Source organism: Vidua macroura, chromosome 20 (assembly GCF_024509145.1).
Source record: "Vidua macroura isolate BioBank_ID:100142 chromosome 20, ASM2450914v1, whole genome shotgun sequence".
In the NCBI taxonomy this organism is placed as follows: Eukaryota; Metazoa; Chordata; class Aves; order Passeriformes; family Viduidae; genus Vidua; species Vidua macroura.
In genome coordinates this window covers 8,093,117-8,121,115 of record NC_071590.1, presented here as the reverse complement: position 1 = coordinate 8,121,115, position 27,999 = coordinate 8,093,117, and the positions used below count along the sequence as shown (strand labels likewise).

Genomic DNA, 27,999 nt, shown 5'->3' with positions numbered 1-27,999 from the left:
AAAAACAGACAGAAGGTTGTATAAAAAATAAACATAAAGACATGAGCTTAAACAACAAATAGTTTATTTAGCACACTTAGTGTAATAAATAAATCCTTGCACATGGTAATTCCCTAAGTCCTTTTTCCAGAAGTCCCTGTTCCTGTAAATGAAGTGCTCTATTGTCCTGCTTGTGAGGACCAGCACAGACAATCAAAATTAGGCTGACTTTGGAATTGACTCCTTCAATTCCTCAGAATCTTCTGGCTCAAAATAAGGTTCCAAAACAGGTTTTAATTTGACTTCTTCTGGTGGCTTGTGAGGTTCTTCTCTCCTCTTCTCTCCATCTTTTAGAAGTGGAACCAATGTTTTCCAGTGCTTCCCTGAAACTAAAAAGGAAAGGTTATTTTTTTCCCCTCCACAAAAAACAGGAGAAAATATACAAGTGGTTTTAACAAGAAGCTACTGAAAGAAGAAGAAAGAATCAGGAAGAAGGACTTTGTGGTTTTCTTCCTCATCCTGTTCCACAAGTTTTCCATATTTCAGTGGCAAGTACTGACTGCACAGTTAAATGCTTTGGTGCTGGATGCTGAGCTCCCAAACTCTGGCAGCTCCTTGGTTTTTACTCCAGAGAGTCAAACTGTGAGCAATGAGCCCATTTCATCCTTTGCATTTTGTGCTGGCTGAAAATGCCATCAACTCAGTCACTGCATTATCAGTAAGTGCATAGCACTGACTGCCCTCCATCAGTCAATCCATGCTGCTGCTATCTCCAGAGTGCAGGATTTGGGTCCCTGAAAGCCTCACCTCTGCCAGGCTTAATGGAGAAACTGAGATTTCGTCTGAGGTCCCCAGAGTACCCAGGGTCTTCGTTGATGATGCCCAGATTAGTGTTCCACGTGGACCAGTTCACTTCATCAACCCTGGGGAGACAACAACAAACACAAGATCTATTCTAAGGATCAGCAGACAACTCCAGGATCAGTTTTACCACAAAATGTCACCTCTCAAGCCTCAGATCTGACCCAAAACCCAGATTTAACTGACCATTGCAGACACTATTAGTGCTCTGTTCTTCAGAGTGCTCCAGGGGGAAAGTTCTGCTTCCCACCACCAGATACTTGAAGCTGTCTACAAAAGCCTGTTGGCTTGATACACAAACAAGCTTTTACCTGAAGCACCACCTGTAATCATCTTGGCCATCAGGTGTGATCCCCACCAGGACTTGCTTCCCAGAGCGGAACGAGTGCCTCAGACAGTTCAAGTAGCTGTTCTCAATGTCCAGGATTGTGATGGCTCTCTGCCAGGTAAAAGAAAGCAGAGCACTGAAGGGCTGCTGGTCAAAGTCAAACAAACTCTGAATTGTGTCTTTGTTTTAAAAACCCTGAGTTTTTATCATTGTCAACATCTTAGAGCAGACACTGTAACTCTGCAGCATCACCCTTTGTTAATATGTCACTGAAAATGCTGAATTATTGCCCTGTGAATAAAACTATGAAGTTCCCTTTCTTACCTCAGACAGAAACTGATTCTGATAAAGATTGGTTTTGCCCTTGTATAATCTCTCTCTTCATAGTCTAATCAGGATTTTCCATCATACAAAGCCCAAACAATTTTGTCCAATTACAAAAATACTTATTTTCTTACATTCTGAACATCTGTGGAACACTGGGAATGTCTGCTAGGGCAAAACATCAAATATACATGGAAAAGGAGCTAACACACTCTTTTTTTTAGGAGCTGTTCAGGTGAATCAGAAAGAAGCAGTGACCTGTTATTTAGATATATGCCAGCTCCTAAGGATTCTTTCTGGTATCTCTTATGATTCCCCACATTTTTTTTTTTTGGACAGCAGCCTCACAAAACCAACACACCTGGAGTTTCCAGATGCTCTTGCTCTCCTGTGCAATTTTGTTGACAGTCTCCCCCATGAGTGCAATGAGCATGTTGAGCAGGAGGATGTAGGTGAGGATGACATAGAGCACCAGCAGGATGACAAACACAGACTTGAACCTGTAATTCTCTGTGAACTCCAGGTCCCCCATGCCAATGGTGAACTTGAAGAGCTCCAGGCAGGTGTAGTAGAGGCTGTTGTAGGAGGTGCGGCCTCGTTTCACGTGGCAGCACCTGGCATAGTCAGAGATATTTGTTTCCTGCCCCTCGTTGTCATCTTCAATCAAAGTCACCACAGCTGTGGCAAGAAGAGAATTACATTCACACAATGGGAACAGAGTTTGAGATCATAACTTCATTGCAAGCAATGAAAACGAGCAGAGAGGTAACACACGTTCCCTCCACGGCACACTGACCCCAGGGAAATTGTCCTATAAAACATTCCCCAGAACTGACACCCTCTTAGCAGGTGCTGGCTCAGTTTTCTCCACATAGAAAAGGATGACTGGTTTTCTATTCAGCTTTACAACCCAGGGGTGAAAATCTATATGAAATTACTACAAATAATGGTTATTCTGAAGAGATTTGGTTTTTTTAATTAGGGTAAATTTGTTTGGTTTTAGTTGGGAACAAAAAAATCTAAGCAACTTAAAAAATAAAATTTTCTGAGATTCTTTAAGGTAAAAAAAGTAACTCCAAGTAGACTATTACCTGTAGAAAATCCCAAGAGGAATACGAGATAGACAAACATGAAGCGACACAAATCTCTAAGGATCATCTGAAACATGGAAACAGAGGAAAAGATTTTAAAACTTGAATGTAAACTGCAACAAAAACTGGTAGAAAATACTGCTTTGGCTCAAGAATGCATTTGCTCTGAACTGGCTGTTCATGCATTAAACTGTTGTTTATCCAGCTGAGATAATAAACTCTAATACAGAAAACATTTTTCTCTTATCCATGCAACAATTTACACACAAATGCAACACATACACATAGGAACAGTCTCCTCTTTGTGAGTACAAACCACATAAAGGCAGTTGCATCTTTCTTCCCCTCCTGGGCTGGCTGGCTACATCACAGAGAGGTTTATTAGCCAGCTACTGCCTCTTAGCTAATTGCTCTGTTTGGCAACATTTTATCTATACTGGAGAAATTTCCAGCTGGTAGAAAGCTGAGCCACCTCACACCAGAACAGCCTGCACTGTTCTCAGTCTCCTTGCATCCATGCTTAGCCAATTATAGTTATTTTGAAGCATGGCAGGTAATAAAAATAATAATAATAATCATCATCCTATCAAGACTGCTATAAAGCATATGGGTGAAGAGCAGGGCGGGGGGTTTAACATCACTTACATTTTATCACTTCACTCAGAAAATAATAACAAAGGCTAGCAGAGTCATCTGAGAGGCAGACATGGCCTGGAAATGGGGCTGTTGGCAGAAGCTCCTGCTCTGAGGCTCTGCTGCCCCCTCAGGCACTCCCTGCACTGACCTTGGCGATCATGACGGAGTAAATTCCCATCTGCTGGAAGCCCCGGGTGTAGTAGAGCATGTTGGCCCAGCCCAGGGCCAAGGAGAACACCATGGAAGCCACGTAGAGCTCCTGGCCACAGAAGTACAGCACCACAGAGCTCAGCAGGAGCAGGGAGTGGACAAAGCTGGAAGACAAGAGTGGTGTGAATGCAGAGGGCTGAGCTGGCCACAGGTGCTGGGAACAGAGCAGAACAAGGGATTGTCCCATTGGGAAGAGAAAGGGCCTTGGAGAGGCAAAGCTCCCTCAGCAATGGGAGGATTTCTGCATAAACAATGTGTAAATCCCACTTGGAGATCTATTCTAACTCCTGCATGACACCCTGAACATTCAGACACTTAATTTGCTTTACCTCCACAGGAGGTCACTGATCCAGACCCATTTGTTCAACAATATCCACTGGCAACTCTGCTGTTGCCCAGGGAATTATAGCAAAGCTCCTATCCCAGGTGGCTTCAGCCTCAACTACAGATCCCACACACTGAGATGCAATCAAAGATATTGGAGCTTACAAAAGAACCTCACTGTAGCCATCAACTATCAGTGTCCTGAGTGATGGGCGCCTCTGCACGAAATACTGGATCTGAAAAGGGAACAAAGACCAGGTTTGCATCAAGGAAATATTAATATCTCCTGTGAATTAATTAACTCAGCACTGAGTCCTGTATCAGGGAGCTGGTACTCATAAAACACCTCACAAGAACAGCTCAAAACCAACACTGGTGCAAGAGCTAGGGAGGACCCTTCCAGTAACATCAGGTCAAGGAAAATGATTTGCACCTCTTGACTAAACATGGATTATCTAAGCAGCCAATGCTCATGAAAAGGAAAAGCTTGTTTGATTCTCTTCTACACCTACCCAAACAGCAAAATGAAAATTTTCAAGTATCTTACCCCTCTGAAAAAAAAATAGAGGCCTCCCAGTACACTCAGGATCTCTCCAGTTACTCGAAAATATTCCCCAGTGCTGTAACCAAAGGTGAAGGGAGGCTGTAGAAGACAGGAAAACAAATATGTTCAGCAGAACTGGAGACAGAAATACCTGGCCTTGCCAGTAGCTGGAAGCAACTCCATTTCTGGGGGAGCAGGGAGTAGTTAAGTTTCTCCATGTGCTGCAGCAAGGGGGCAAGACTGGGAAGCAAGCAGGGTCAAATCTCTCCCCTGTCTTTAGGAAAAGGGAAAATTTGGATGCTAAGGGCACACATTTAAATTGGGATATCATGCAGTGGGTGATTCCCCTGACACAAGACAGGAGTAATGTACCTTTTCATTCTTGTGTACAGGTCTGTAGTAAGCAGCTGCAGTAAGGATGGTGATGTGCATGGTGTAGACAAAGAAGTTGAAGTAAAACAAGTGCTTGACAAAGCGGTCCCACTTGTCTTGCAGCAGCCTGTTAAGGGGTTCCACCAGCAGCATCTCGTGACGGTTCTGTGCAGGAGCAAAAGGAGAATTTTGCTAGGACCAGAATATACTGGACTTTGGAAAAAGCCATATTCTATAAATCTTCAGCAAATGATCCCTCTAGCTCCCTTAAGCTCAGGGTGGGAGGTTGCTGTTTCACAGAAATGAGGGAAAAGTTGTGTGTGGAACATGAAGCTCTCCCCAGCCAAGGAGGTGCAGTACTCACTGGTGTCTCACTGCTGTAGGCAAGGATCTCAAGCACTGAATTTTTCTCACAGGTGTCTATACAGGACAGGTCATAAAGAGAGGAGTGGACAGGTCCATAGGCCCATTCAGTGAACTTCCTGGACAAGTGTCTGCACTCAGGGTCTTTGATCTCCCGTCTGAGGATGTAAGCGAAAATCTAATTGCAAAAGAACAATACAACCAACATTTCAGTGCTAATGGACTCCTCATTCCTCAGCCTCTCCACAACACAGGAAGGGTAATTTCTCCCTAGTTCAACTGAGCTGAAGCCAAACCACTGGAGCACTGCAGAGATCACAGTCTGAAATAAACACAGTTAATTTTCTCACTGTGTGATGGGAGATGGGAAATGCAAACACCTCTTACAACTTGGAATTATCTGTTTCAAAACTGCAAGAGAAAAGCAGAGATGTTACACATCTCTGAGCAGTCACTTTGAATGGGAATTGCCAGAAGATGAGTTACATCAGCCAGTCTGAAATAAAAGAGCTGCAGTGGTTCAGATGATATCAGAGACCCACTTTCTGTTTCCTCTGGGGCTGCCTTGCATACCAGTGGTGTGTGAATAAACCAGCTGGGCACAGACACACTCACACTTTGTAGCCTTTAAGGACTGTGCAGTTCAACTGCAGCATCAGTTCCTCTTAACTAAAAGGCTTCAGTAATGAAGTCCTAAAATCCATTCTGCATCAATGTTTTACATCTTCTCTCTATAATGTGATACAGCAATGGGGCAGTCAAACACCTTTGTTCACCTACCCCTATCTTCCCTGTTTTGGCTGCCAGAGTTAAAGGAGTCAGCCCTTTCTTGTTGGTGAGTTCTTCCAGCTTGAGGATGGGATTAATTTTGGCACCAAGGATCAATATGTTATTATACATCTTGGTTACAAACTTGGTGTTATCCTTGGTGTTATCTGCAATCTCCACCAGTGTGTGCAGGACCATGTTGCCCATGGAGTCCTCAGCAGTGATGTTGGCTGCCTGGTAGGGATTCTCCAGGAGGAATTTCACAATGCAGAGCTGGTTGGTGCAGGCAGCCAGGGACAAAGGCAGCTCTCCTATGGCAAGCAATGGGAAGGAGTGGTCAGAAATCCCAGTACTAGAGGTGCATAAACAGAAACATCACATCTTTCACCATGAGAAAAGATTAATTTCTCTATCTGGAACAGCACCAATTCTTGTGATAGCTGTTAAAATAGGTTTTCTTTAGTTCACAGAAACACAGCTGCTTAAAAAAACCCTGCCAGGACAGGAGCAGGTTACAAAGGATACAGTGCTCAGAGAACAAAGGAAAGCTGACACCAGGCTCACACTGAACACCATCAGCTACCAACTGTGTTTCTTTATAAGTTCAGTCTTTGGGAGGAAATATTTGGCCTAAAGGTGGAACAGCCCATCTGGTACTTCTAAGCCTCCAGTCCCACATAAACAGGATTATTTAACAACTTGCACTTGGGATGCTGCTAGGACAACTCAATCAATAAAGACAATACTGTGCTCACTCCTACCAAAATAAAAGCCAGATTTCCCTTTGATTTTCCTGAAGAACTCCCCACAGGCTCTGGCATGAACATCTGCTCCATTCTGGACCAGGAGTTTCACCAGGTACATGTTCCTCCTCTCGATGGCAATGTGAAGAGCAGTCTGGCCTACAGAGACACTCATCAGAGAGAAATCCTCAGCATTTAGTACAGACTGAGAGCTTTCAGCACTGCAATTCCCTCAGCTCCATGTAAGATGCTGGAACTGAGAGCTCTGAAAGCTAAAAAGCTCAACAACTGAACAGGAAAAAAAAATACCACACGAACAGCAAATGCAAGTCATTAAATCACTGTAATACAATCAAAAATGGCAGAATATTGCACCTAACAGGGCACAGCCCCAGCACAAATCCACAGACTGTCAATCACATACCAGAACTTTGGGGTGCATAAGGCCTCATGCACAGGACTTTGAGAACCCTGCCTGACCCCATTTCAGTCTGAGCACCCTAAGCATTCACTGCAGCAGCTGTTTCCTCTTACCCTTGTAGTAGTTGTCAGTATATTCTGCATTAACAAACTCTTTCAGAGTTCCAGTTTTCCTTGCAATATCCAGCAGCAAGGGAATGGTATCATTTTTCCCATCATGTAGATTCAGCATGGCTTTCAGTAAACACGTTTTGCCAGTTTCAGGCTCTGTAAAACAAAAAATTGCAGGTATATAGGAGTGATTACAAACCCACCATCTATACCCAGACAAGCAGGAATTAATGATGTTCTTTTCAAAAGACAAGAAACCTCATTTAGTGTTTCACAGAAAATTTCAGCTCCTGTAACCTTCCAATCAATGGGTTGCCCAATCAATAGGGCTATTAAAGGACCTCCTGCAGACATGTAACATAATTATCTTTTTTTATTTTCATCTGAGGAGCACTACTGGAGGAAGAAGAAGGCAACTCAAGCTATGTGACACTAAAGGGTACCTTTGAACTCCTCATCTGTGAGATGCTTGAAGGTTCTATTAAGGTAGAGTAGTAGGTCACTGAGGTCCTTTGTGTTGCCTTGGGCTACAGCATCAAAGATCCTTCTGCGGTCATAAAATCTGAAAGCTTTTTCTGAGCAGCCTGTGATGGAATCTGTAGAGAGGAGCCTAACAAGGGGAAATGTCAGTTACCTAAAGTCAGATATTTAGCAGGCTTTTTATCAACTACCAGAACACTGTTCTTCATTCACTCAGGTGAAATAGTAAACACTGCAGATTAGAATAGGTACATCTGCAAAGACTAAAAGAACAAAGTCTGCAAGCAACTCTCCTGATAAAATTACAATTCTGTTGCTGAAAAGCTGAGAACAAGTGATCAAAGAGGCATTGAAGCTTGGCAGTGTAACTGCAAGCCTGGAGCCAGGCAATCCCTTGTTCTCACTCTGAACCATGTCCATTCACTGAGCAGCCTCAAGCAAGTGAACTGAGGCCAATTTTGGGCATAATATCCATGGAGACAGAGATTTTTAGAGATGCCAAGAGACAACAGTTCTTGTCACTTTCAGTTGCAGCACTCCTTAACTTGGCATAGAAAATACTGAAACTGAAAAAATGGTCATGCTCAAGTGGAGAGAACAAATGCTGCTCTAAGAACCATGGCCTGCAGTTGGCAAACTACTCATTACAACCAAATCTCACCAGGCAAACTTACTTGTGAAGTTTGCCCCTCTCCAAATTCACATGGAATTTGATGACAGAAGGTGCCACCAGGTGATCCATCTGGCAGAAGGAGTCCATGGGAGCCATGTCCTTGTCACTATCCCCCATCACAAAGCGACCCCGTCTTGCAAAAATGTTGCTTTTGGGTGGCTGCACCCTGGAGCTGAGGGGGCCCTGGGGGTTGTCAGGGGTCTCCTGGACAGAGTCCTCCCCATCCGTGTGTTCATCTGTCGCTTCAGATTCCTCCATGTCAAAACTGCCAAACTTCTTCATCTTCCCAAGAATGGAGGACATGATGGGCCAGCAGCCTGTGAGGAAGGACACAAACACCTCAAGTCAGCACTTGCAGGGCCACGAGTCCCTTTTGCCTAAGAATGTTTTCCAGAAAGAGCAGCGAGTGGATTGGTTGCTGTCATCCCAGAAATGAGGCAGATGGACACATTCTCACTGTGCCCACAGCCAGAAAAGTTTAGTAGGGTCTTTATTCCATTTGTTCCTGTTCCCACTGCCCTTACCCATTCCAGAATGGGGAATGCAAACCAGAGCATCCCCGAGCTTCCTGTTCATTTCACTGCAGAGCTGAGCCTCAGCTACCTCTGCTTAAAACCACTGCCTCATCCTCCAGTCATTGCTAAAGCCTGAACAACCTCAAACCCCAAAAATCTCTACTTTTCTTCTCTATTTTCAACTGGTTTGTGCCACAAACCATTCTCATGATTCTATCAGGGATGTGAAAAAAGCCCTGCTTGTGCCATAACCTGCTCTCTGGGATGCTGAGCACAGAGGGCTTCCTGCACCCAGGAAAATGATCCTTAAGGGCTTTGCCAGAGTTATGGCAGTGCCTGATGGAAAGTGGAGTGGGTGATCCTTGAGAGGTGAACATCACCTCAGCCATGAGGCACGGAAACAGAGAGGAGAGGTTCCCACAGATAAGAACAACCACAGGGCTGATCTTGTCTGATTCACAACCACTCAGAACCTGACACAAGCAACAAACACACAATCAGAGAATGCTTTGGGTGGGAAGAAACCTTAAAACTTGTCTCATTCCACCCGTCTGCATGGCCAGGGACACCTTCCACTATCCCAGGTTGCTCCAGGACCTGTCCAACCTGGCCTTGGACACTTCCAGGGCCACAGCTTCTCTGGGCACCCTGTGCCAAGGCCTCCTCACCCTCACAGATAACACACTCTGCTGAAGGTAGAACAGGTTGCCTTTTTTTGTTTGGTTTCTTATCAACCTGTTTTAATTGTCAAATATTATCTTCATGCCACTGAATGCAAAATATCCTGGAATTCCAGCAGTGGAGACAGAAACACATCACATCTGAACTGCTGCACAGCTGGCTTAGAGACATGCTCTGAAACCCTGCATTGCTTGGAAATCCTACAGCTTTGAGCACAGGAATGTCACTAAATCTTTAAAAAGCCTCAAATTATAAACCACATTAGAGTGGTCAGTAATTTTCTCCATACAGTCAGTGTGAAAACAACATGAACCCACTTCAAGGTTGTTTCTCTTCATGAGAGAAACATTCTGAGGGTTGTGTGCAAACCTGCATTGAAGCTGGATTTTCAGTTCTGTGGGAATAATTAATATTTACATCAAGGGTCACTTACATTTTTCTGTGAAAAGCTGGATAGGGAAAAAAAAATTATCATTTGCATTTTCTATAATTTTGTAAAATATACACGTAAAGAAAATATCAATTTGCAAACTTGCATCTTTAGGGTTACTGGAAGCAAACCAGAATAGCACAGATAAAATACTAATGACTGCAATTTAACTTGCTCACCTTTCAAGTTCTTTGTCTCCTTAGAATCACCCTGAAAGAATAACAATATCTTATTAACTTAATTGTCCTATATATAAGAAATAAAAATATTTCTATTTGGAGCAAGATACTAAAATTACAGAAGAACTATTACGACACTGAAAAAGGAATAAAAACAGTTCTGTAAAATATAGAAACAATACAGTGGGAATATAATCATGTATAATTTTAATTTTTTGTCTATTTAAACTCATGCGGACTGAGCCAAAAACATCAGTGAGTGGCTACAGAGCACACCATCAATTATCTTCCACAAAATAAATATAAATGTGCAGAATAGGCTCAATCCTGTCTCCCTGGCAATTGCTCAAACCTACTTTATACATGCTTTCCTTTTTAAACCCTGGTAATATATTTGATAATGAAGACAAAGCTGCATTTCCTGAGTATGAATTTGCAAGGGAAATAACCTTCACAAATCTGTGGAAGGATTAGCCAAAAAACCCAATAAGCATTATCTAGTTTAAAAAATGCACAACATACTTGACCTCTTTGAAACCCACGTACACAGAAGTTTGATACAATGAACAAGGAAATATTTTGGATAGAATGCCTTGCCACATCACAAATAACAGCTTTAAAATAACCAGCCATGCTATTCAAATGTACATGCAGAACTTACAAATATTGACAGAAGTCCTGTCTTCTGAAAAATAGTCCAGTCTCAGTAAACACCCACTGATCTTCGGGAATTTGGTGCCAGATATTCCTCCTCCAAGGTGCCTGGACTGCAAAGCCCTCAGAGTTTGCTTCTCCACTTCATTTGTCTGCAAAATGTGATGATTTTTAGAACCAAGGGAAGTTCACTGGAAAAAACAGAGTATAGAGCAATAAGATAATTAAGAACAATTCTGGAACCAGAAGCATCAGTGGCTTCTATTCCCAGAGGTTTAGCAAAGCTCTTTACAAGAATTGCAGTAAGTTGCTGTTGTTTTTCCCTCCCCTTTAATTGCATTTAGTAATGGATATTCTTCTCCAGATTTCCTCTTCATAAAAACACTCAAGTTTGCAAAAAAAAAAAACAAAAACACAACAGTACCGAAACCACCAGATAGCAATTGTTTCTCGGGGTCACTGTTTCAATTCTTGAATTTCAATTCAATTTACTAAACTTTGTAAAATATGCCACAAGCACTTTTCTGGACATACTTTCTTGGGTGGTTGATTTAAACATAAATATTTCAACAATAAGCTGATTCAGAACAGAGTTGAGGAAGAACCAGTAAGTCCTAAAGCCTTTTTATTGTTTCGTGTTTCTCCTGTGTTTTACTTAAATTTTTTATATATATATATACACATATATATATACATGTAACAGTCAGCCTCTAAATATTAATGTTATGAGGAAAAAAAAAAACCCAACTTATCTAATCCTGGCTGGATCAAACACCCTCAAAAATTCAGAGCTGTGTCATATATTGCTAAATATATAACTTACATAAGATCTTTTTGACAGAAACTAGTCTACAGAAACAGCTTTTTCAGAGGTTGTTAGGCTGAGAGCAACTCCCAACTTGCTGAGATTTTGAGCAGAATATGAAATTATTCAGTGAAATTATCTGTCTTTTGTTTTGTAAAAGGTGGCTGTCTCTCAAGTCTTGCCATCTATCCATGAATATCTAAAAGAATTATGTATTTACCTATTTAATAGCAAACTAATTCTACTCCTTAGATCTGTGGTACTCAGAGTAACAAGTCTCTTTATTAATGCATAAATATAGATTACCAATAGGCAGGTCCTCAGCAGCATCCAAAATGCTGCAAAGGCTTTTGATGCAACAGCATCATCAGCTCTTGCCTGTTATTCAATAAAAATGAAAGCAGACCTGCTGATAAAAAATATATGCATAATAATGCAAAAGAGAAACATAAAACAAATTCAGACTTTTCTCCAGCACCTTTAGTCTACATTTTCTCTGTAACATGCCAACAGTTCCCTAAACATGACATGGAATAGAAATGAAGCCATCTCTGTAATTAAGATCTCAGAACTCAGCACAGCTTTCTCACCATAAAAATGTCAGTCCTGATGCTGCTAATGAGCAAGAGAGGATTCCATGTCCATATTCCAGTGGAAACTTGTGCTTCCTAGGAATGAAACTGTATGCAGATAACATGAAACATCTTACTTGCTTCCCAAAGTCATTTGAGCAAAATAAACATACATATAGACAGAAAAGTATAAATGTTTTAACATTAAAATAAAGACTAGGAGAAGAAAGACTTTCTAAGAGCATAAGACAAGGGATAAAACTTAGAAATTTTAAGGGAGTGCACAAAAGCATCAGACCAAGTTATAGACTGCAGCTCATCTCTCCCAGCCCTTTCCAACATATTTCCTACCAGGAAAATGAGCCTTGCAAGAAGTGTCTTTTTATGCAGAAAGTTAATGGATCTTTCCCAGTCACTCAGATAAATGTAATGTGATAATTACTTCTCATTTCACAAATGGGAATGACAGAGCAACAAAATGTGCAGACCCAGGAGAAGCAGACATTAAATGCAGGGGTTTTGTCCCACTGTAATGAGCGAGAGTGCATGTGGAATAAAGTGAAAAAAACCCACTGTAGAGTCAGGAAAAAACCAGAAGCTGCATCTCAGACCATTCCAAATAATGACTTTATTTACTATGGAACATCACCATAGCTGCCCCCACAGCAGCATCCACATCCTTCCCGTAAACCACAGGGAATGGAAAAATCCTCTCCACTTCCTGCCTCAGCACCTCGTTCCTGGCAAGGGCACTGCCACTGCCCAGGACCCTCCTGACCCCCACCTCCTCCAGGTGCTGCACAGGTAACATGGAGCACAGGTTCTCCACGAGGCCACGGCACAGGGCTCTGGTGACATGGCCCAGGGACAGCTCAGAGGCACCAATGCTGCTCACTGATGCCAGCAGCTCAGGAAGGTGTCTCTCTCCAAATATGGTTGGGTGGACTGAGAGCTTGCTGTGCTTTTGGGCCAAGGCTGCTTGGATTATCCTTGGGTAGATGGCAGATTCATGAACCTGAAATCCTGCAGATGGGAAATATCTTGTTACCAATGTGAAAGGGTCTGGTGTATCTCACATGTAGACACTTACAATAGACACTGATACACCTGTCCAGCAAAATATTGATTATCTTTTTCTGTGCCCCAAAGGTAATTGTGAGTCCAAGATTATGAACCATAATTGTCCCATCTGACTATCCAGAATGTGCAATAGCAGAAACCTTTTCTGATTACAGCAACTGCCTTTCCTGACAGTAACAGCTACTCCTCATTGCCTGTACTGCTCCACAAAACAATGTCTTTAAAGGGACTAACAGCAGGGTTCAGCTTCAGTGGCTGATTCCATGTGAATGCAACATTCACTTACTGAAAGAACAATTTCAGAGCTGATTTCTGTAGTGCAAACCCAAGAGATTATTAAAAGCCCTGTCAATGCCACGCTTAAAGCACTTAAAAGATATTCCATGAGTTTGAGCCTTAAATTCCATTAGTGCTGCAAAATATGCACCAAAAGGACTCCTTTGGACTGCAGTCACTCAAAATTACAGGCTGCTGTCCTCAAATCTGCCAACCTTGCCTTTTGAAAAATCAACTTGCACAAAATAACTCTGTGCTTGAAACAAAAGAAGGCCTAGAGGGAATATGAATGTGGAGTCCAAGTATGAATGTCCCAGCATGTTCAAAAGCTTCAGCAGGAAATTCCAGAGATCTGGGAAGCATGACCGAGGAATTACATCCTTGTTCCCTTTATGGCATGATGGAACAGCTCTAGGCTTGTCCCTTTGATTCAGCTTCCTTTTACCTTGATGATCAACCTCAGTTTTGTGCTTCAACTCTCCTTGAAATGACTTACCCAGCTCTTGTGCCCACTGTGCCACCATTCCCACAAAAGTTGCAAGCACATTCCCTCCATTGAGTGATGCTGCCACTGCCAAGTAGTCACCATTGAAGTAGGGAAAATAAGTGACAGCTGAGGAAGGATCTGGTGCCTCTGGAGGCTGGAAACCCAGGGGCATTGAGATGGTCAGCTGAGCAGAGGTGCTGATATTAAGAACTAAAACATGCACCAAAAAAAAAAAAAGAAAGAAAAAAAAAATCAGTGTTTTACTAAGTTACCCAGAAGAACAATGAGAAAAACAAATTAGATACCAAAATGACCATACCTGCATCAGTCCTCTCAGTCAGACAGGAAAAAACAGAGCACTGGAAATCTCCCAGAGCAATTCCCACTTTTGCTCCTTTGGGTATTCCATGCCATGCACAGGTTGTCCTGCCAGCAATACTGCCAGGGTCTCCCACCTCTGGAAGCAAGTGAACAGGAAAGCTGGACTTTTTCAATCTGGAAGCAGAACAACATTATTGGAATAAAGCAGTTTGGGAATGCGTGGCATTACTACAAAAAACTCTTTGAAGTCAACAGATGAACCTGGCCACACATTTGTGGCTGCTGGATTTATGGATGCTTTCACCAGTTTAGAAAGCTTTGTCTTGGACAGGGGCAGCATTCCAGTCCAGTGGGCTGGGTAAACCAGTCTGGAAGAATAAAGAGTTTTCCTTTCTATGCAATCTGAGCACCTGAGATTATACATTGCATGTTCAGCAAGTTTAACCTACTGATGTCATATGGACAAGCAGATCCAGGGTGAAGGGACAATCACAAAACCAGCAAAAAAATGCAGCTGTCAAAGAATTTCAGTTGTCATGCAATTAGTAGTTCACAACAAAATCATGAAGAGTTAAGTCCAACAAACTCCTTACACAATCAGCTGCAGGTGCTACAGCAACACCACCACATTAGTAACAGTTCAGTCAGCAAAATGCAAATTTCTGTCACTCTTTCATACCTTGATGAGAAGATCTTTCACCTTGGAGTCCTGGCCTAACCTAAGCCCTGAAATACATAAGGCCTTAGCACTCAGCCCTGAAAGAGCAAATCATTAAAATAAATAAGTAAATAAACAAAATGATTCCTTCTAAAATTTCCTGTAGCTTAATAGCTCTTAAGTATTATGACAAGTAAGTCTTAGAAGCTATGAAGCTCAGCTCAGAGAACTAGAGAGTGGTAACTTTACCCTGGCACAGGTAATGCTGTGGCTGCACTTGTCCATCCCACCCCACCACAGACAGGGAGAGAACACCTTGGAATCCCTGGTAAGTCTCTCAGCTCTGCTGTTTGTAGGTATTTTTAAAAATACTGGGCCAGATTTTATCAGATTAAACAGAGCAAACTCTCAGTAACTCTTCAGTACAGGCCACAATTGATTAGGAATAACTTTCAATCCCTTTTTATCTGTAGCACATCAACAGTCAGGGCCCAAAGAGGTGCTCACACTGCCTGACACAGGCAGTGCACAAACCACACTGAATGGCCTTAGCACTTACATGTCAGTATTCCAGCTCTTGTTTCTGCAGTTAAAATATCCCCAGCTGGCAGCATTCTGGACAGACATGAGTGGCTTCTTCAGGTCACACAACATGGCAACCACGTAGTCCTGGATGGTGCCAGCTGCATCATAAGCCTTCAGAAAATCTGGACTTTTAAACAAGATGTTTGAAAAACAAAAACAAAACAAAACAAAAAAAAAAAAAAAAAGAGGGGTTTCCATTTAAATATCAAACAGCCACCTCAGTGATCAACCTGAATTTTATTGTTTTGGTTTTTTTAAATGGAATTTGCTATCCAAGCTGCAGCAATACTTATCTGCAGATGGAAGATGGAGAGAGGCCAGCTTTAAGGAATGGGTTGTCTAGGTTCAAAAGCACAGCATTGAAAAAATTACCAGGAAAGTAGTAATTGTTTGTGTGAAATAAAACAGCACTTTGTTGATCCTGGAGCATTACTGAAAAATAGGTAAATTGCCACTTGCTCTGGGATCCACAAATTATATGAATGGAAATTTACCAAATGTGAAGCAAAACAAAGCAGCTGGACTCATGACTTATGCAGCTCTAAAGATCACACCATGCTCTATATATTTGCTGGACACACAGTAGAAAAAAGCAAGATCTAATAGAATTTTCCCCATTTATTGAACCTGAACTCATTGCAGAGAAAGAGCCTGGCTCTTTTGGAAAGATGAAACTGAAGAGCAAATCTCTCTGATGCCAAATCATAAGGGAAAAATTATATCCTCTGCAAACACATCGCAACAAAGCAAAGCGTTTGTGTCACCCCATGAGGATCTGCCTCAGTGTCTGAGGAAGGAAGGAACTGAAATTAATTTAGAGACTCTGTTTTGGCATCTGGCAGCAACCAGACCAAGCAACTCTGTTACTGCTTTAGGCATGTCTGTACTTTCCACAAAGCAGCACAAGGCAAAATGAGTGTTCAAACTGCACTAGCAGAGCTCCTCTGAGCCATAGTACGGACTAGAATTTATCTATGATACTTTAAAGCTTCTGTTCCTGTATGATCAAAAGTTTATCCTTTTATTAGTGATCTGTAGTATTTTTACGAGGTCAGAGACTCTTGCATGCTTAATTGCATATAGTTTATATTAATACTGCCATTTTAAATATTCTTTGACTACTTAATTAAGATTATGATTACAGAGAAGCACAGCCCTCAGCCTGTAGCAGCATTAACGTGCTACAAGAATACTAATTGTCACATAAATTCAAGATGAGATACAGCCTTTGGAGCAGCAAAGTACCTGTTCTTTGAATACCAGAAGATTGTGGCACATCCAAACCCTGTAGCCAGGCTCACATGTGAGTGAGGCAGAGGAAGGGAAGTGAGGAAGGTGGGGCTGCAGCGGCCATCCTGCCAGGTGACCAGGTGGCTGACCTTGTCTGGCTCAAAGGCAGGGCCTCTGCCACTCTCTGACCACTTGCACCCTGAAATCAAAACAGAATCCAAGAAATCCAGTGACTACCTGCAGCACAGCCTGCCTGGCATTCCTCATTTCTGGACACACCTGATGATTTGTTAAATACATCAGAAACAGAGCCAGTAGAGACTGTAATCAAATTAGTCTTAGTTTCCAGCCCTAGATAACATCATAATGCAAATTATCCTTTGTAACACAGAGAATGGTAGCCAAAGCCTTCCTTCTCTTGAAGAGAGATATTAAAGATACAACTTAAATAACAGGTGAGCCTCAAAAAAACCATGCCAAAAAAAAACAAACCAAAAAAAACACCAAAGAAAACCCCACAAAAAAACCCACCCACAGTCTGCTATGGGAGGTGAGGAGCTGGCATGGCAGCTCTCACATAAAAACCTCAGCTGGGATGTGCCACATCACCACCTGGAGAATGCTGCCTCAGTAAAGAACTGCCCAGGATGGACTACATCACCTTTGGAGCCCAAGCAACAAGAAATTTGGATCTGTGAGTATTAAACAGTGCACTGCAAAGTGCTTAAGAGTAAAATCCTCATGTACTACACAACAAAGCTTCACCAAAGGTAGGACAGGGTTTAATTCAGAGTTTAATTCAGTTTCCCAGTCCAGCACATTCTTTTTTGAGCAGAGAACACCACACCTTTGAGGAAACCTTCACATTCTTTCATTGAAGAGGAGAGGCTGGGCTCAAGCACTGTTTGCCTGCACATTCCAGGGCACAGCTCTGACCTCTCCCAGGCCATCCCTGGACACAGGGCAGGGACAGGACAGGTCACTCACTCTGGAACTGAGGCAAACTCTTGGGTTTTGGCCAGGGAGCAGAAAGTCAAGAGAAGGTACTCAGCTTCCTGACTCACAGAAGTATGGCTTAAAAAAATGTAATTCTTGGGTTGGATACAGGGCTTGGAAGTCACACTCACACAGTAAAAAGCAGCCCTGAAGGCTGGGAGGTGCCATGAGAAACATGCAAAATAAAACACATACTTTTTCTTGTTTCCTCAATTCCCTGTTCCATCAAATCTGTTTGAACTGAATTTCCAATTGGCTTGCTTTTCTCATTTTAAATGGATTCTAAGAAATATTATTAGTCATAAATCTAACCCCGAAGGACACTGTTAAAATTTTTATTTGTGTCCTAAAGGTCCTGGATTCACTTAGTCCACTCCAACCTAATGAGAGTAAACACCCTCTTTCACTTGATAGAAATGAAACTAAAGTGGCATGTGGCTTTAGAACATAAAATATTTACCAATATGACATAAGAATCTGTGCCTATGAATACACAAGGCTTTGTTATGCAGCTCCTGGGACAGCTGGAAAGCAACAACAGCTCCTCCAGTCCATCAGCCTTTGGATTTCTTTCTTTCTAATCATTTTTAGTATTTAATGTAAAATTACAGCTAGTAATGAATAGTACAGCACCTCTTCAAGCAATTAAGACCCTGACAACTTCTGACAGGCAGTGACCAGCACTTTTGGGAAATCTGCTCAGTGGTTTACAATACATCTTCATCTGCATAACTCCTGTTATAATAAGGCTCGTATAATTGTCCAGATGAGCACTTTATAGGGTTAAGTGAAAGAAGGCATGGACCCACATTCTGGAAGCCTTAGACTTCAGGAGGTCTATAAGGCATTAGCCAAGAAGATAATCCATCCCTATCTCACAGGCTGGCAATCCAAGGCCTGGATTCTTCAAATATCCTCACTATCACAAGGATTATCTGGGTATTTGCACAACCAAGCCCCACATGACTACCTCACTGCAGCTGACTTTGTTTCTGAGGTCTTGGCAAGCAGCTGAGCATCCACAATCCTGACCACAGTTCCTTATCCAGCTCCTAATAACAGAAGCATAAGCAACAAAATGAATGCAGCATGACATCTGTGTATGATTTGCTAGGGGAAAAAAAAAGTCTTGGGATTTTGGGGCAAAAAAACAGAATTATTGAGATGCTGGACAGCATCTAGGTAAGGGTTTTATGAGGTGAATAAAATCCCCTTGCAAGTTATTCACGTGATGCAGAAGTTCTTTCAAAGGGCAGCAGATAGCATGTGATGGAGAAACAATTAACAAGGCACCAATATGCTATTCCTCCTTTATAGTAATAATTGTGCTGAATCTGCAGGGATGTCATTAGGCTAAATCCTTTATCATTAACTATAGTGAGTAGCTGAAATTTCAGTAAAAAAAAGCAAAAAATTCCCATAAGAGATCTTCTGTTAATTCTGTTTTAGAGAGGACCAAAGTGATGCAGCAGTTTAATCACAGAATCACTTCCCTGTTACAATTTAATTTTCTGCATCATAATACTCTGAGTAGGAATGCTAAAGAATGAATGTTACCTTTATCACTTTTCCAAAACACAACCCCATGCATTTGTCCAGAAATACCAATGTGGGTGACTTGCTGAAGCTGCTGCTGAGGCAGAGCAGCAAGGCATTCATTCAGGGCTCTTATGATTTTCTGGACATCCTGCTCCATTCCCTGCAATCACAAAGCATTATCCTGAGCATGAAGCCATTAGGATTCACTCAGTGTATTTATTAAACAAGGCTGCTTTAGTCAGAAGTGAAGCACAGAATTCATTTCGTTTAATAGCATTTATTAGAGTAATATTCACTACTAAACTCTAACAAGAAAAGAAAAATTGCAAAAAATCCCACAAACCCACAAAAACTAAAAATCAATACTAGCAAGTTGAGCTTCTTAAACTGAAGGCCAAATAATTTTTAATTTCCTAAATAACCACACTCAACCATAATTTAAAAAAAATCCATGACCACTGACTACACACTTTCATTAATTCACCTTATCTACTGCTCTTCATTTTCCTCACAAAGAGAATTATCCATGTGTTCTGACAGGTGTGCAGTTTCCCCTGCCTCTTCCTAAAGCTCCTCCCTGTTTACTCACTGGTGATTTTGATGATGCTGATACTCCATTTCTGGATATTCTATTCCTAGAACCACCCAGTAAACTGACCCAACTGTTCCCCAGGGGAAGCTTTCACACTTTCAAAGGTTCAGGTTACTTTGTGACAGACCAGTATGAAGATTACAAAACTATTGCAACAGAGCCTACAAATAAATGTGAACTTTGTGCATTGGCACTTCAGGCTGCATAAACTGGCAGGAGGAGGGTTGGCCTGTTTGGTATCCTTGGTATCAGAGACAGTGCACATTTTTTATGATTCTGATTAATCTTTTTTTTTTAGATTGACCAACACAATGGATGTAAAGATCTTTACCAGGAGCACTTGTTCCTGGTTATTTCCATGGGGATTTTCCAGTTATGATTCCACCTCACAAGGAAGTGCAAAATAAAATACCCTTCCAGTTGGCAAGTGGTAGCTGTTTCCTGACTGGGAGTGTCAAAGATAAGGTGGTGCCTCATGGGAGAATAGTTTTAGAGCGTCTTAGGCAATTTTTCAAAACCTGGGTCCTTCTTAAGTCGAGCAGCTCTGCTTGACTTCCTTGAACGGTGAGCAGGGCGTGTTTTAATTCTGTTTTTTGATATCCAGACACACGCTGCCAATCTAGGCACCAAAACAACCCAGGAAAGCCACTGCACCCTGCCCAATGTACCAAACAACCCGACCACTGCAAGGCAAGGCCGGTGTCCTGCAATTTCCCTCAGCGCTCCCTGGCAGCCCTTACCTGCGGTGCAGCTCCCGGGCTATCGCTGTGTGCCTGCGTCTCCCTAGAGCAGCTCTGTGCCAGCGCCAGCCCTCGCTCTGTCCCTGTCACCAGCGCTGCCTTCACCGACGTCGTGCCCAGGTCAATGCCCAGCACACAGGTGGGCCCAGGCCCGCCCGCCGCGGCCATGAGGGGATGGCTGTCACCTTGCCCGGCACAGACAGGCGGAACAACACCCACCAAGCTGAGCCCCAGCCGGCTCCCGGTGCCGCCCGAGCCCCACACGGCTCCCGGTGCCGCACTGCGAGCTCCCCGGGATGGGGCAGGAGCGCGACCTGGACTTCGCCCTCAGGCTGAAGGTGCTTCCCTGCCCTCAGCGCTCCCCGGCCACTCTCCCTCCACTGTGACAGTGACAAACCGCCCCTTCCCCAGCTAACCTGCGCTGCTTTAAACCACGCTTTTTGTCAAAACCAAACCACCACGGCGCCGAGCCCACCCCGTCGCCCCGCACAGCTCCGCCGCCCTCACGGGCCCGTTCCGCCACACCCAAGATGGCCCCCGGGGGCGGCCGCAGCGACGAGGTGGGCACTGGGCGGGGAGTCCACAGGCGATCGCCTCACGTGAGAGCTGAAAAGGGAAGAACCGGGACGGCGCGGGCACTGAAGGGGGTGGGTTGCCACCCACTCCCCGGTACCGCCGCCTCGGCAACGGCGCGTTCCAAAGCACCGGGTACCCTACTCCGCCGGAGCTCCGGAGGAAAGGGCGGCAGGACTACAAGTCCCAGCGTGCATCGCGGCGCGCCGCCAGCGGCGAGGGTTTAGCGGGGGCGCGGGGGCTGCCGAGATTTGTAGTCCCGCGCGTTGGGGTGGGGCGGGTTCGTCGCGGGAGCAGCGCTGAGGTAAAGATGTGCCCGGGGCGGGGAGATCGGTGCTGTGCGCCGGGAGCCGAGGGTCCCTCGGCCGGGCTGGGGGCCGCGGTGCTGCGGAGGAAGCTGTTTGCCCCGGCTTCCAGCGGAGGGGATGGGCTGTGTGGCCCTGTGGGTGCTGAGGAAAGCTTCTCTCTGCTTTTTCTGCAGTTTTTCCACCATGAGGACGCGATACCTGCTCCCCGCTCTGCTGAGCGTCTCGCTGGCGCTGCTGGGGCCTGGCGGTGAGTGTTTGGTCAGCCCAGCTTGGGCCCACAGGGCTCCAGACCAGAAAGAGATGGAAAAGGGCAGCTCTTTAGTTATCCCATTACATCTCTCCAGGGATACCTGTGCCACGCTTCCCATCAGCTCTTCTCTCACACGTTACCTCGGCTTCGTGTGCTTCTACACTGTACTGAGGCACTGGTTGTGCACCTCGTGCTCCAAAATCACTTCTGCAGATTGAATATTACCTGGGGTGCAGTAGTGATGGACTGGGGAGCTCCTCTGCACATAACTTCTCACAGACACCGTGTAATATGTGGCAACAGAAAAAAAAAAAGGTGTCCAGGCCAACCTGTGCAACCTGTATCTCTCTGTTTCTGTAAATGTACAGTGTCTTGGACGTCTGGGTACTTGGATTGAATTTGTAGCCCAAGAAACAATTTTTATATAAAATTTGGGGCATTTATGACTCCTAGATCACCAGGATCTCATCAAGAGCCAGAGCAGGTTTGCAGTACCCTATAACCTTCCCTTGGCATATTTACACTTCAAGCATTTAAGTTACTTTTTTGCAACATGTTCAAGTGACAGTTATTTACTTCTCTTTTTAAGTTGTTTGATTGCCTTGAAATAAGCTTTTTATCATGTGAACTTATCTGATTGATCTGATACTGCAGGGACCAATGGGTAAAATGTCTATGGCACAAAAAAAAAAAAAAAAAAAAAAAGAGTAGGTTGTTCTTCTGAAGAAGCTGTTCATATTAATTGAGATTTATGGGGGTGTTTTTTTCCCCCCCACAGATGGAGCCATTGTGTTGTCAGTCCCTGAAGTGGTTTCTCTAGAAAGTGGAAGTTCAACAAATGTCACTATCTCTCTGAGGTAAAATCATGATTGCAGCTTTACTTTCCCTTTGGAACACGGGCTGTCCTCCATAAGTGAATTTACAGTTCCTCCCTTTCTAAAAATTGATGCTTAAGAGAAACTTGCATTTCCTAGAAGGATCACATCCTGGACAAATGCTCAGTGGAGTTCTTTAGGAAAGCTGTGCAGAACTGTGTCACTTGGAAAGGTTTTATTTGTTGTGTTTTGTCTTTCTGCTGTAATTTCTGTCCTTCATCACCCCAAGTACATGGGTAATGAGCACCAGGATAGGATAGGACAGGACCTTTTGGTGACTTTACCACTTGTGTGGAGAAGAGGAAAGTACAATGGGGACATACAACCATCACTGGATCAGATAAAAGAACCAGTGCAATACTCACACAGTTTGGTGCTGGTTCCTCTGAGTATGAGGCAGGTTCTGTTGTGTGTGGGCTGCTCATTGCTGAGAGATTGAGCAGATGCTCCCCTGCAGCCCCAAAACTCAGGCACCAGCCTAACTTGTTTTTTCTGCCTTCTCAGGGCTCCACTAAACGAGACACTGGTGATAACTCTTAATATTACACACTCCTCAAAGCACAGCACCATTGTTGAACTTCCTGATGAGGTGAGAGCACAGACTTGTAACATTATGCAAAAAGCTCCTGCTATGATGGTGCAACTCCTCTTTCTTCCCTCTGCTCTGCCTTGCAGGTACAGTTCCCTGCAGGTCACACTAAAGCAGCCTTCCAAGTGAAAGCAGATGATGTGGGACAAGTAACAGTTTATCTTTATCCCAATAATTCCAACTTAACTGGGTGAGAAGCTGTTTTTTTTGTTCTACTTACTATCCTGTAGCTTCCTAAAAATTGGGGTAACTATTCCAAGGAGTTAAATGGGTGGGATGCAGTTAAGAAGATGTGGTAACCCTGCAGCAAATCTCCGAGTACTCAGATAAATACAGGGCACAGAAGCTGAGTGGTGTCCTAGATTTAATTACAAGATGACTGAGTTCTCATGGCTCCTTAGTCTGGTGTTAATAGTGCCTCCCAAAAGTATGAAGATTACATGACAGCTTTTCTGCTCTGGGGAGCATTTGGCTGTCAGTGTCCAGTGGGATGCTGTTCTTACTGTGCAGGATTTGTTCTGGACTTCCCAGGGTGCATCAGTTAGGGGAGCCCTCTCCTCACAGATGCCAGTTCTCCCTCCTAGGAAAAGCCTAGCCAGATGGAGAAAACTGGATTGCATTTGCTAGTGGCTCAGACATTACTGAGCAACAGGGTACTCCTGTTTTACTTCCTTGTTCTGCTTCTGCTTTTGAGACTCGAAGTGAAGGCAGAGGCGAGCATGTGGAACGCTCACAGGGCAGCACGATCACGAGGGTGAGGAGTGCAGCTCTGCTCTTGCCTAACAGACCCTGTGCTGAGAGAGTGGAAGCCACAGCACAAAGTGACCTTTGGGAACATTCCCATGGTATAAAAGGATGGAAAGAAAAGACTTAGGGAGTGGGAGGTGTCCCAAACATTACAAGGTCACAAATGAAAAAGGGAGCAACTCAGCTGAACCCAACTGAATCTTTATTGTCTTGTCTCAACACCTGGACTCTGTTTCCCCACTCAGACCAGAATATGATAAAATCTCCTGAAAAAAGCATTAATTTACTGATTCTTGCATTTACCATCAGGCCTAGGATTCAATTTCAAGTGATTCACAGCATCATAGTGAGATATGCTGATGAGGTGATTGGCTGGATCTATTTCGTCGCCTGGTCCATCTCCTTTTATCCTCAACTCTTTGAGAACTGGCGACGGAAAAGGTAAAGAGATGTGTTTGCAAGTCACTAAAGCACTTCTGCAAATCTTGTTCATAGCTTCAGTTACATCTGTCTTGGTTATTAGGAATTATATGTGGAAAGGTGGGGAAAAAGGCAAAGGCAGGGTCTGAATAATTGCAGCCCCAGTGAGATTTTATATGGGCAGATTAGAGGGAAACCAAGTGCATCCTACAAACACCTGATCCTAAGATTTGGCATCTAATATGAATTTGTGATAGAGGAGACTTTCCCATTCCTTTTGGTGCTATGTTGTAAATCATCTGGCTGAGGCAGCTGTGATGATCACTGTCAAAGATTACCAGCCTTGAGAGCTGTTTCTCAGACACCTCCTTGTAGTGTCATCATTAGGCCAGCTCCCCTTGAGCTAAGTGACTTGGAGTAGGAACATTATCATATATGAAAATGAAACCATTTGATCTGGCAATGATGCACTTGTGCTTTATGGATTCAGGCTGGAAGGGCTTTAACAGACAGGCTGAGCTCATGGAGGGATGCAGTTAAAGAGCAGAGACACAAATTGATCCATGAGAGCTCTGTTATTTTACCCAGCTTCCTGATGAACTCAACGTTGTGTGGTCACAATGCCTGAAGCTTTTGCTTACACCAGAAACTGCTATAAATCAATACATTCCAGGGTCAATTTGTCCCTGGAACTGCCTGTAACTCTCCTAATGCATGTTTTTCTTTTTTTTTTTTTCCCCTTCTCTAGTGTTGTTGGACTAAGCTTTGACTTCATAGCGTTAAACCTTACTGGCTTTATAGCATACAGTGTGTTTAATGTTGGGCTCTTCTGGATTCCCTTGATTAAGGTGAGCATGATTCTCTCTTAGCATGTGCTGGGGGGTGGGTATGTGCAGAAGGGAGTTAATACACGTGGTTGGTTTTGCTTTCTCTTGCCTTTAGGAGGAATTCCTGGTCAGTTATCCCAGCGGGGTGAACCCTGTGGCCATCAATGACGTTTTCTTCAGTCTCCACGCAGTAGCCCTGACCCTCCTCACCATCATTCAGTGCTGCATCTACGAGGTGGGTCTGGGTGCTGGGCTCACCTGTGGGCTCTGCCAGAGCTCCCTCTGCCGGGCACCTCCCTGCTCCATTTGGGCTCCAAAATCCCAAATTCCCTGCACTTCCACCGGCCTTTCCAGGAGCCAGCCTTCACAGTCCAGCTGCCTTCAGCTTTCCTGAGCAAACCTTATCTACTTCAGCCTCGTGGATGTTCCGAGCTTATAAGTAAACTCCTTAGGGACTCAAAATAACTGAGGCAAACAGCCAAGTTCATAAAGTTCCCAAATAGATCTCTAGCCAGCATATAGATTACAGCTCTTCACAGCACAAATGCTTTGCTGTTTCTTTGGAGCATTCTTCAGGCTATAATAGGGCTTTAGATACTCCCTAAAATTCAAACACAGGTTTTTCAACTGCTTTCCTAAAACAGCTGTAAATGCCCTTTCATAATTTCACCTTTTCAAGTGAGACTGATTGTTGCAGTCAAGTGATTCTTACTTAATCCCATTGATTGTTTCAGTCAGGTGGTTCTTTGTTTGATTTTCATTGTAAAAGCCTCTCATCTGAACAGGGCAATTTTCTCTAGATTGTAACTGTTTCTCTCTTGGGGTTCTTCCTCTGGTCATGCTAAATCTAAAACTGTAACAGCCCATCTGTCATCACTGACAGGTACTACAGAATTTTCTATTGAAGAATTAGAAAGCAACCATAAATCTTTTACCATAATGGTATTATCAGCCTTTTGTGCATACAGGAACTCTTGATCTGATCAGGTTGAATTTTGGAGATTTGTTACAGATTATGCACCATAAATACTCAAGAATACTGTTCCCCCTTACTCAGGGACAGCAGTGTTTTAAATGATTGATATGAATATTGCTCTTCAGCTCTTGCAAACCTCCAGCTGGTTGCTGTAGCACTTGCTTAATTTTAAAGTTCTCCTTGTGGTACCAGCCTGACTGGTAAAACAGGTTTGGAGTGTAGCATTGCACGGTCCTGAGCAAACTGTATCATTGTGTCTGGGGATGTGTGACCTGGCCAAAATGTATCTGTGTTTGTATTTCAGAGAGCAGGTCAGAAAGTATCCAAAGTTGTTGTTGGACTCCTGGCACTCGCGTGGATCTTCACGTTCACAACGCTGTTCCTGGCTGCAGCTGAGGTGATGACATGGCTGCAGTTCTTGTTCTGCTTCTCCTACATTAAGTTAGCAGTCACACTGATAAAATACTTCCCACAGGTAAATCTGAATTATTCTGCTTGCATTCCATATCCCTGCTACCCTAAGCCTGCAGTGCGTGCTCTTGAAAGTCTGAAGAGACTATACCACCAATGATTATTTATTAATAGTGACAAACCAGTAGAATTGTACTGAAAGCTGCTTGAAATTCAATCCCAAATGCCTGTGCATGGCACTCTGACTGACTTCTCTCACACTCCCAGGCCTACATGAATTTCCGTCGGAAGAGCACTGAGGGATGGAGTATTGGAAATGTGTTACTGGACTTCACTGGGGGAAGCTTCAGCCTTCTGCAGATGTTTCTGCAGTCATACAACAATGGTAAGCCTGGAACTGAGGTGCTTAATGGGGTGGGAAGTCCCACTACAAAGCAGATATAAAGCAGTAGCTTATCTCAGAAGAATGATGTTTGTGCTGTGTTGTGGGGAGCTGTTCTTAGAGAAAGGATAAAGGATCTGTTCATATTCCCTCAAGATATAAAATGAAGTAGCCAGCCTGAAGAAACCACAGGAACAGTTATTAATTAACTTTGCATAAGGTGTGCACTGCAGTCAGTCTTAGGGTGTGTCTGAGCAGTCCAGGAAATAGACATGAACTTCTCTAAAAGGTCTTAAGACAAGACTACACTTGAGAAGTCAGACTTAACTCTAATTTTGTGTTTGACAGATGAGTGGAGGTTAATCTTTGGAGATCCAACCAAGTTTGGCCTGGGTGTCTTCTCCATCATCTTTGATATTGTTTTCATGGCCCAGCACTACTGCCTGTACAGAAGACGAGGGTATGAACCTTGTGAATAACAAACAACATTGTGGAGACTAAAACTTTAAACTGAACTTGGCCCTACCCTGTCTGAGGGCTTTCAAGATTCTTGCTGCCAGTTACCAGAAATACTGATTCTGATCTGTCACTTGATCCTCTCTGGGCTGGAACACAAAATGTTGCCTTGCCAAGCACTGGCTGCCAGATGCCTTAAGGACAGCAAGCTCTCAATTGCACATGGGAGACTCGTGCCTGATGGAGCTGCACACACAGCTCAGAGGGAGCTGTCCAAGCAACACATGGCTCTTTTTTCACCAACCACAGGGAAGAGAAAGACCAAAGTGATGTCTTTCTGATTGAAGGTGAAGCACAAAGAGCAGAGTTCTGTCTTCCAAAAATCTGAGATCATTTTTAAGCAACCACTTAATATCTTTAAGTAATGGCTGAAGGCTGTCTGTGGATCCAAGTGCTGCTGCTGACCTTTCCCAGACAGCCCACAGTCCACCACCACTCAGGCTGGCCACAGTGGTACATCACAATAATGGGGTTGGTAACAAATGCACAAATATTACAATTTGAACTCTTTATTAAAAAAAAAATCCTAAAAATCAGAAGCTGTATTCTTATTTCACT

The 27,999-nt window shown here is 43.5% G+C and overlaps 3 protein-coding genes across 11 annotated transcripts; 1 reads left to right on the top strand and 2 right to left on the bottom strand.

The window, feature by feature from the left end:
• Positions 1–47: 47 nt before the first annotated feature.
• On the bottom strand, positions 48–10,776 carry TRPV1 (transient receptor potential cation channel subfamily V member 1). Of its 4 annotated transcripts, none has more exons than XM_053995750.1 (17): positions 10,694–10,776; positions 10,033–10,063; positions 8,229–8,544; positions 7,518–7,684; positions 7,078–7,230; positions 6,562–6,702; positions 5,813–6,111; positions 5,034–5,210; positions 4,670–4,834; positions 4,301–4,396; positions 3,919–3,989; positions 3,368–3,533; positions 2,584–2,650; positions 1,854–2,170; positions 1,152–1,279; positions 787–902; positions 48–368 (listed from the first exon to the last, which is right to left on the bottom strand). In XM_053995750.1, the coding sequence occupies exons 3-17, from the start codon at positions 8,528–8,530 to the stop codon at positions 199–201; spliced, it is 2,535 nt and encodes an 844-aa protein (XP_053851725.1). In that variant the 5' UTR covers positions 8,531–8,544; positions 10,033–10,063; positions 10,694–10,776; the 3' UTR covers positions 48–198. The 4 variants fall into 4 exon arrangements, with proteins under 4 accessions (XP_053851725.1, XP_053851728.1, XP_053851726.1 ...); XM_053995753.1 differs by having other exon boundaries at positions 5,034–5,190; positions 5,946–6,111; XM_053995751.1 differs by lacking the exon at positions 4,301–4,396.
• A 1,909-nt stretch (positions 10,777–12,685) lies between these two features.
• Positions 12,686–20,793, bottom strand: SHPK (sedoheptulokinase). The gene is made up of 7 exons (XM_053995611.1): positions 20,568–20,793; positions 19,254–19,395; positions 16,716–16,899; positions 15,445–15,597; positions 14,226–14,401; positions 13,916–14,116; positions 12,686–13,086 (listed from the first exon to the last, which is right to left on the bottom strand). Exons 1-7 carry the CDS (start codon positions 20,733–20,735, stop codon positions 12,692–12,694), a joined length of 1,419 nt encoding a protein of 472 aa, XP_053851586.1. The 5' UTR covers positions 20,736–20,793; the 3' UTR covers positions 12,686–12,691.
• A 79-nt stretch (positions 20,794–20,872) lies between these two features.
• CTNS (cystinosin, lysosomal cystine transporter) lies at positions 20,873–27,973 on the top strand. 6 transcript variants are annotated; one of them, XM_053995616.1, is made up of 11 exons: positions 20,873–20,905; positions 21,622–21,695; positions 22,477–22,555; positions 23,078–23,162; positions 23,249–23,352; positions 24,219–24,350; positions 25,078–25,177; positions 25,272–25,391; positions 26,437–26,607; positions 26,811–26,928; positions 27,274–27,973. In XM_053995616.1, exons 2-11 carry the CDS (start codon positions 21,632–21,634, stop codon positions 27,402–27,404), a joined length of 1,104 nt encoding a protein of 367 aa, XP_053851591.1. In that variant the 5' UTR covers positions 20,873–20,905; positions 21,622–21,631; the 3' UTR covers positions 27,405–27,973. The 6 variants fall into 6 exon arrangements, with proteins under 6 accessions (XP_053851591.1, XP_053851588.1, XP_053851592.1 ...); XM_053995613.1 differs by lacking the exon at positions 20,873–20,905 and adding an exon at positions 21,044–21,127; XM_053995617.1 differs by lacking the exon at positions 20,873–20,905 and adding an exon at positions 21,198–21,214.
• The last annotated feature ends 26 nt before the right edge of the window (positions 27,974–27,999 follow it).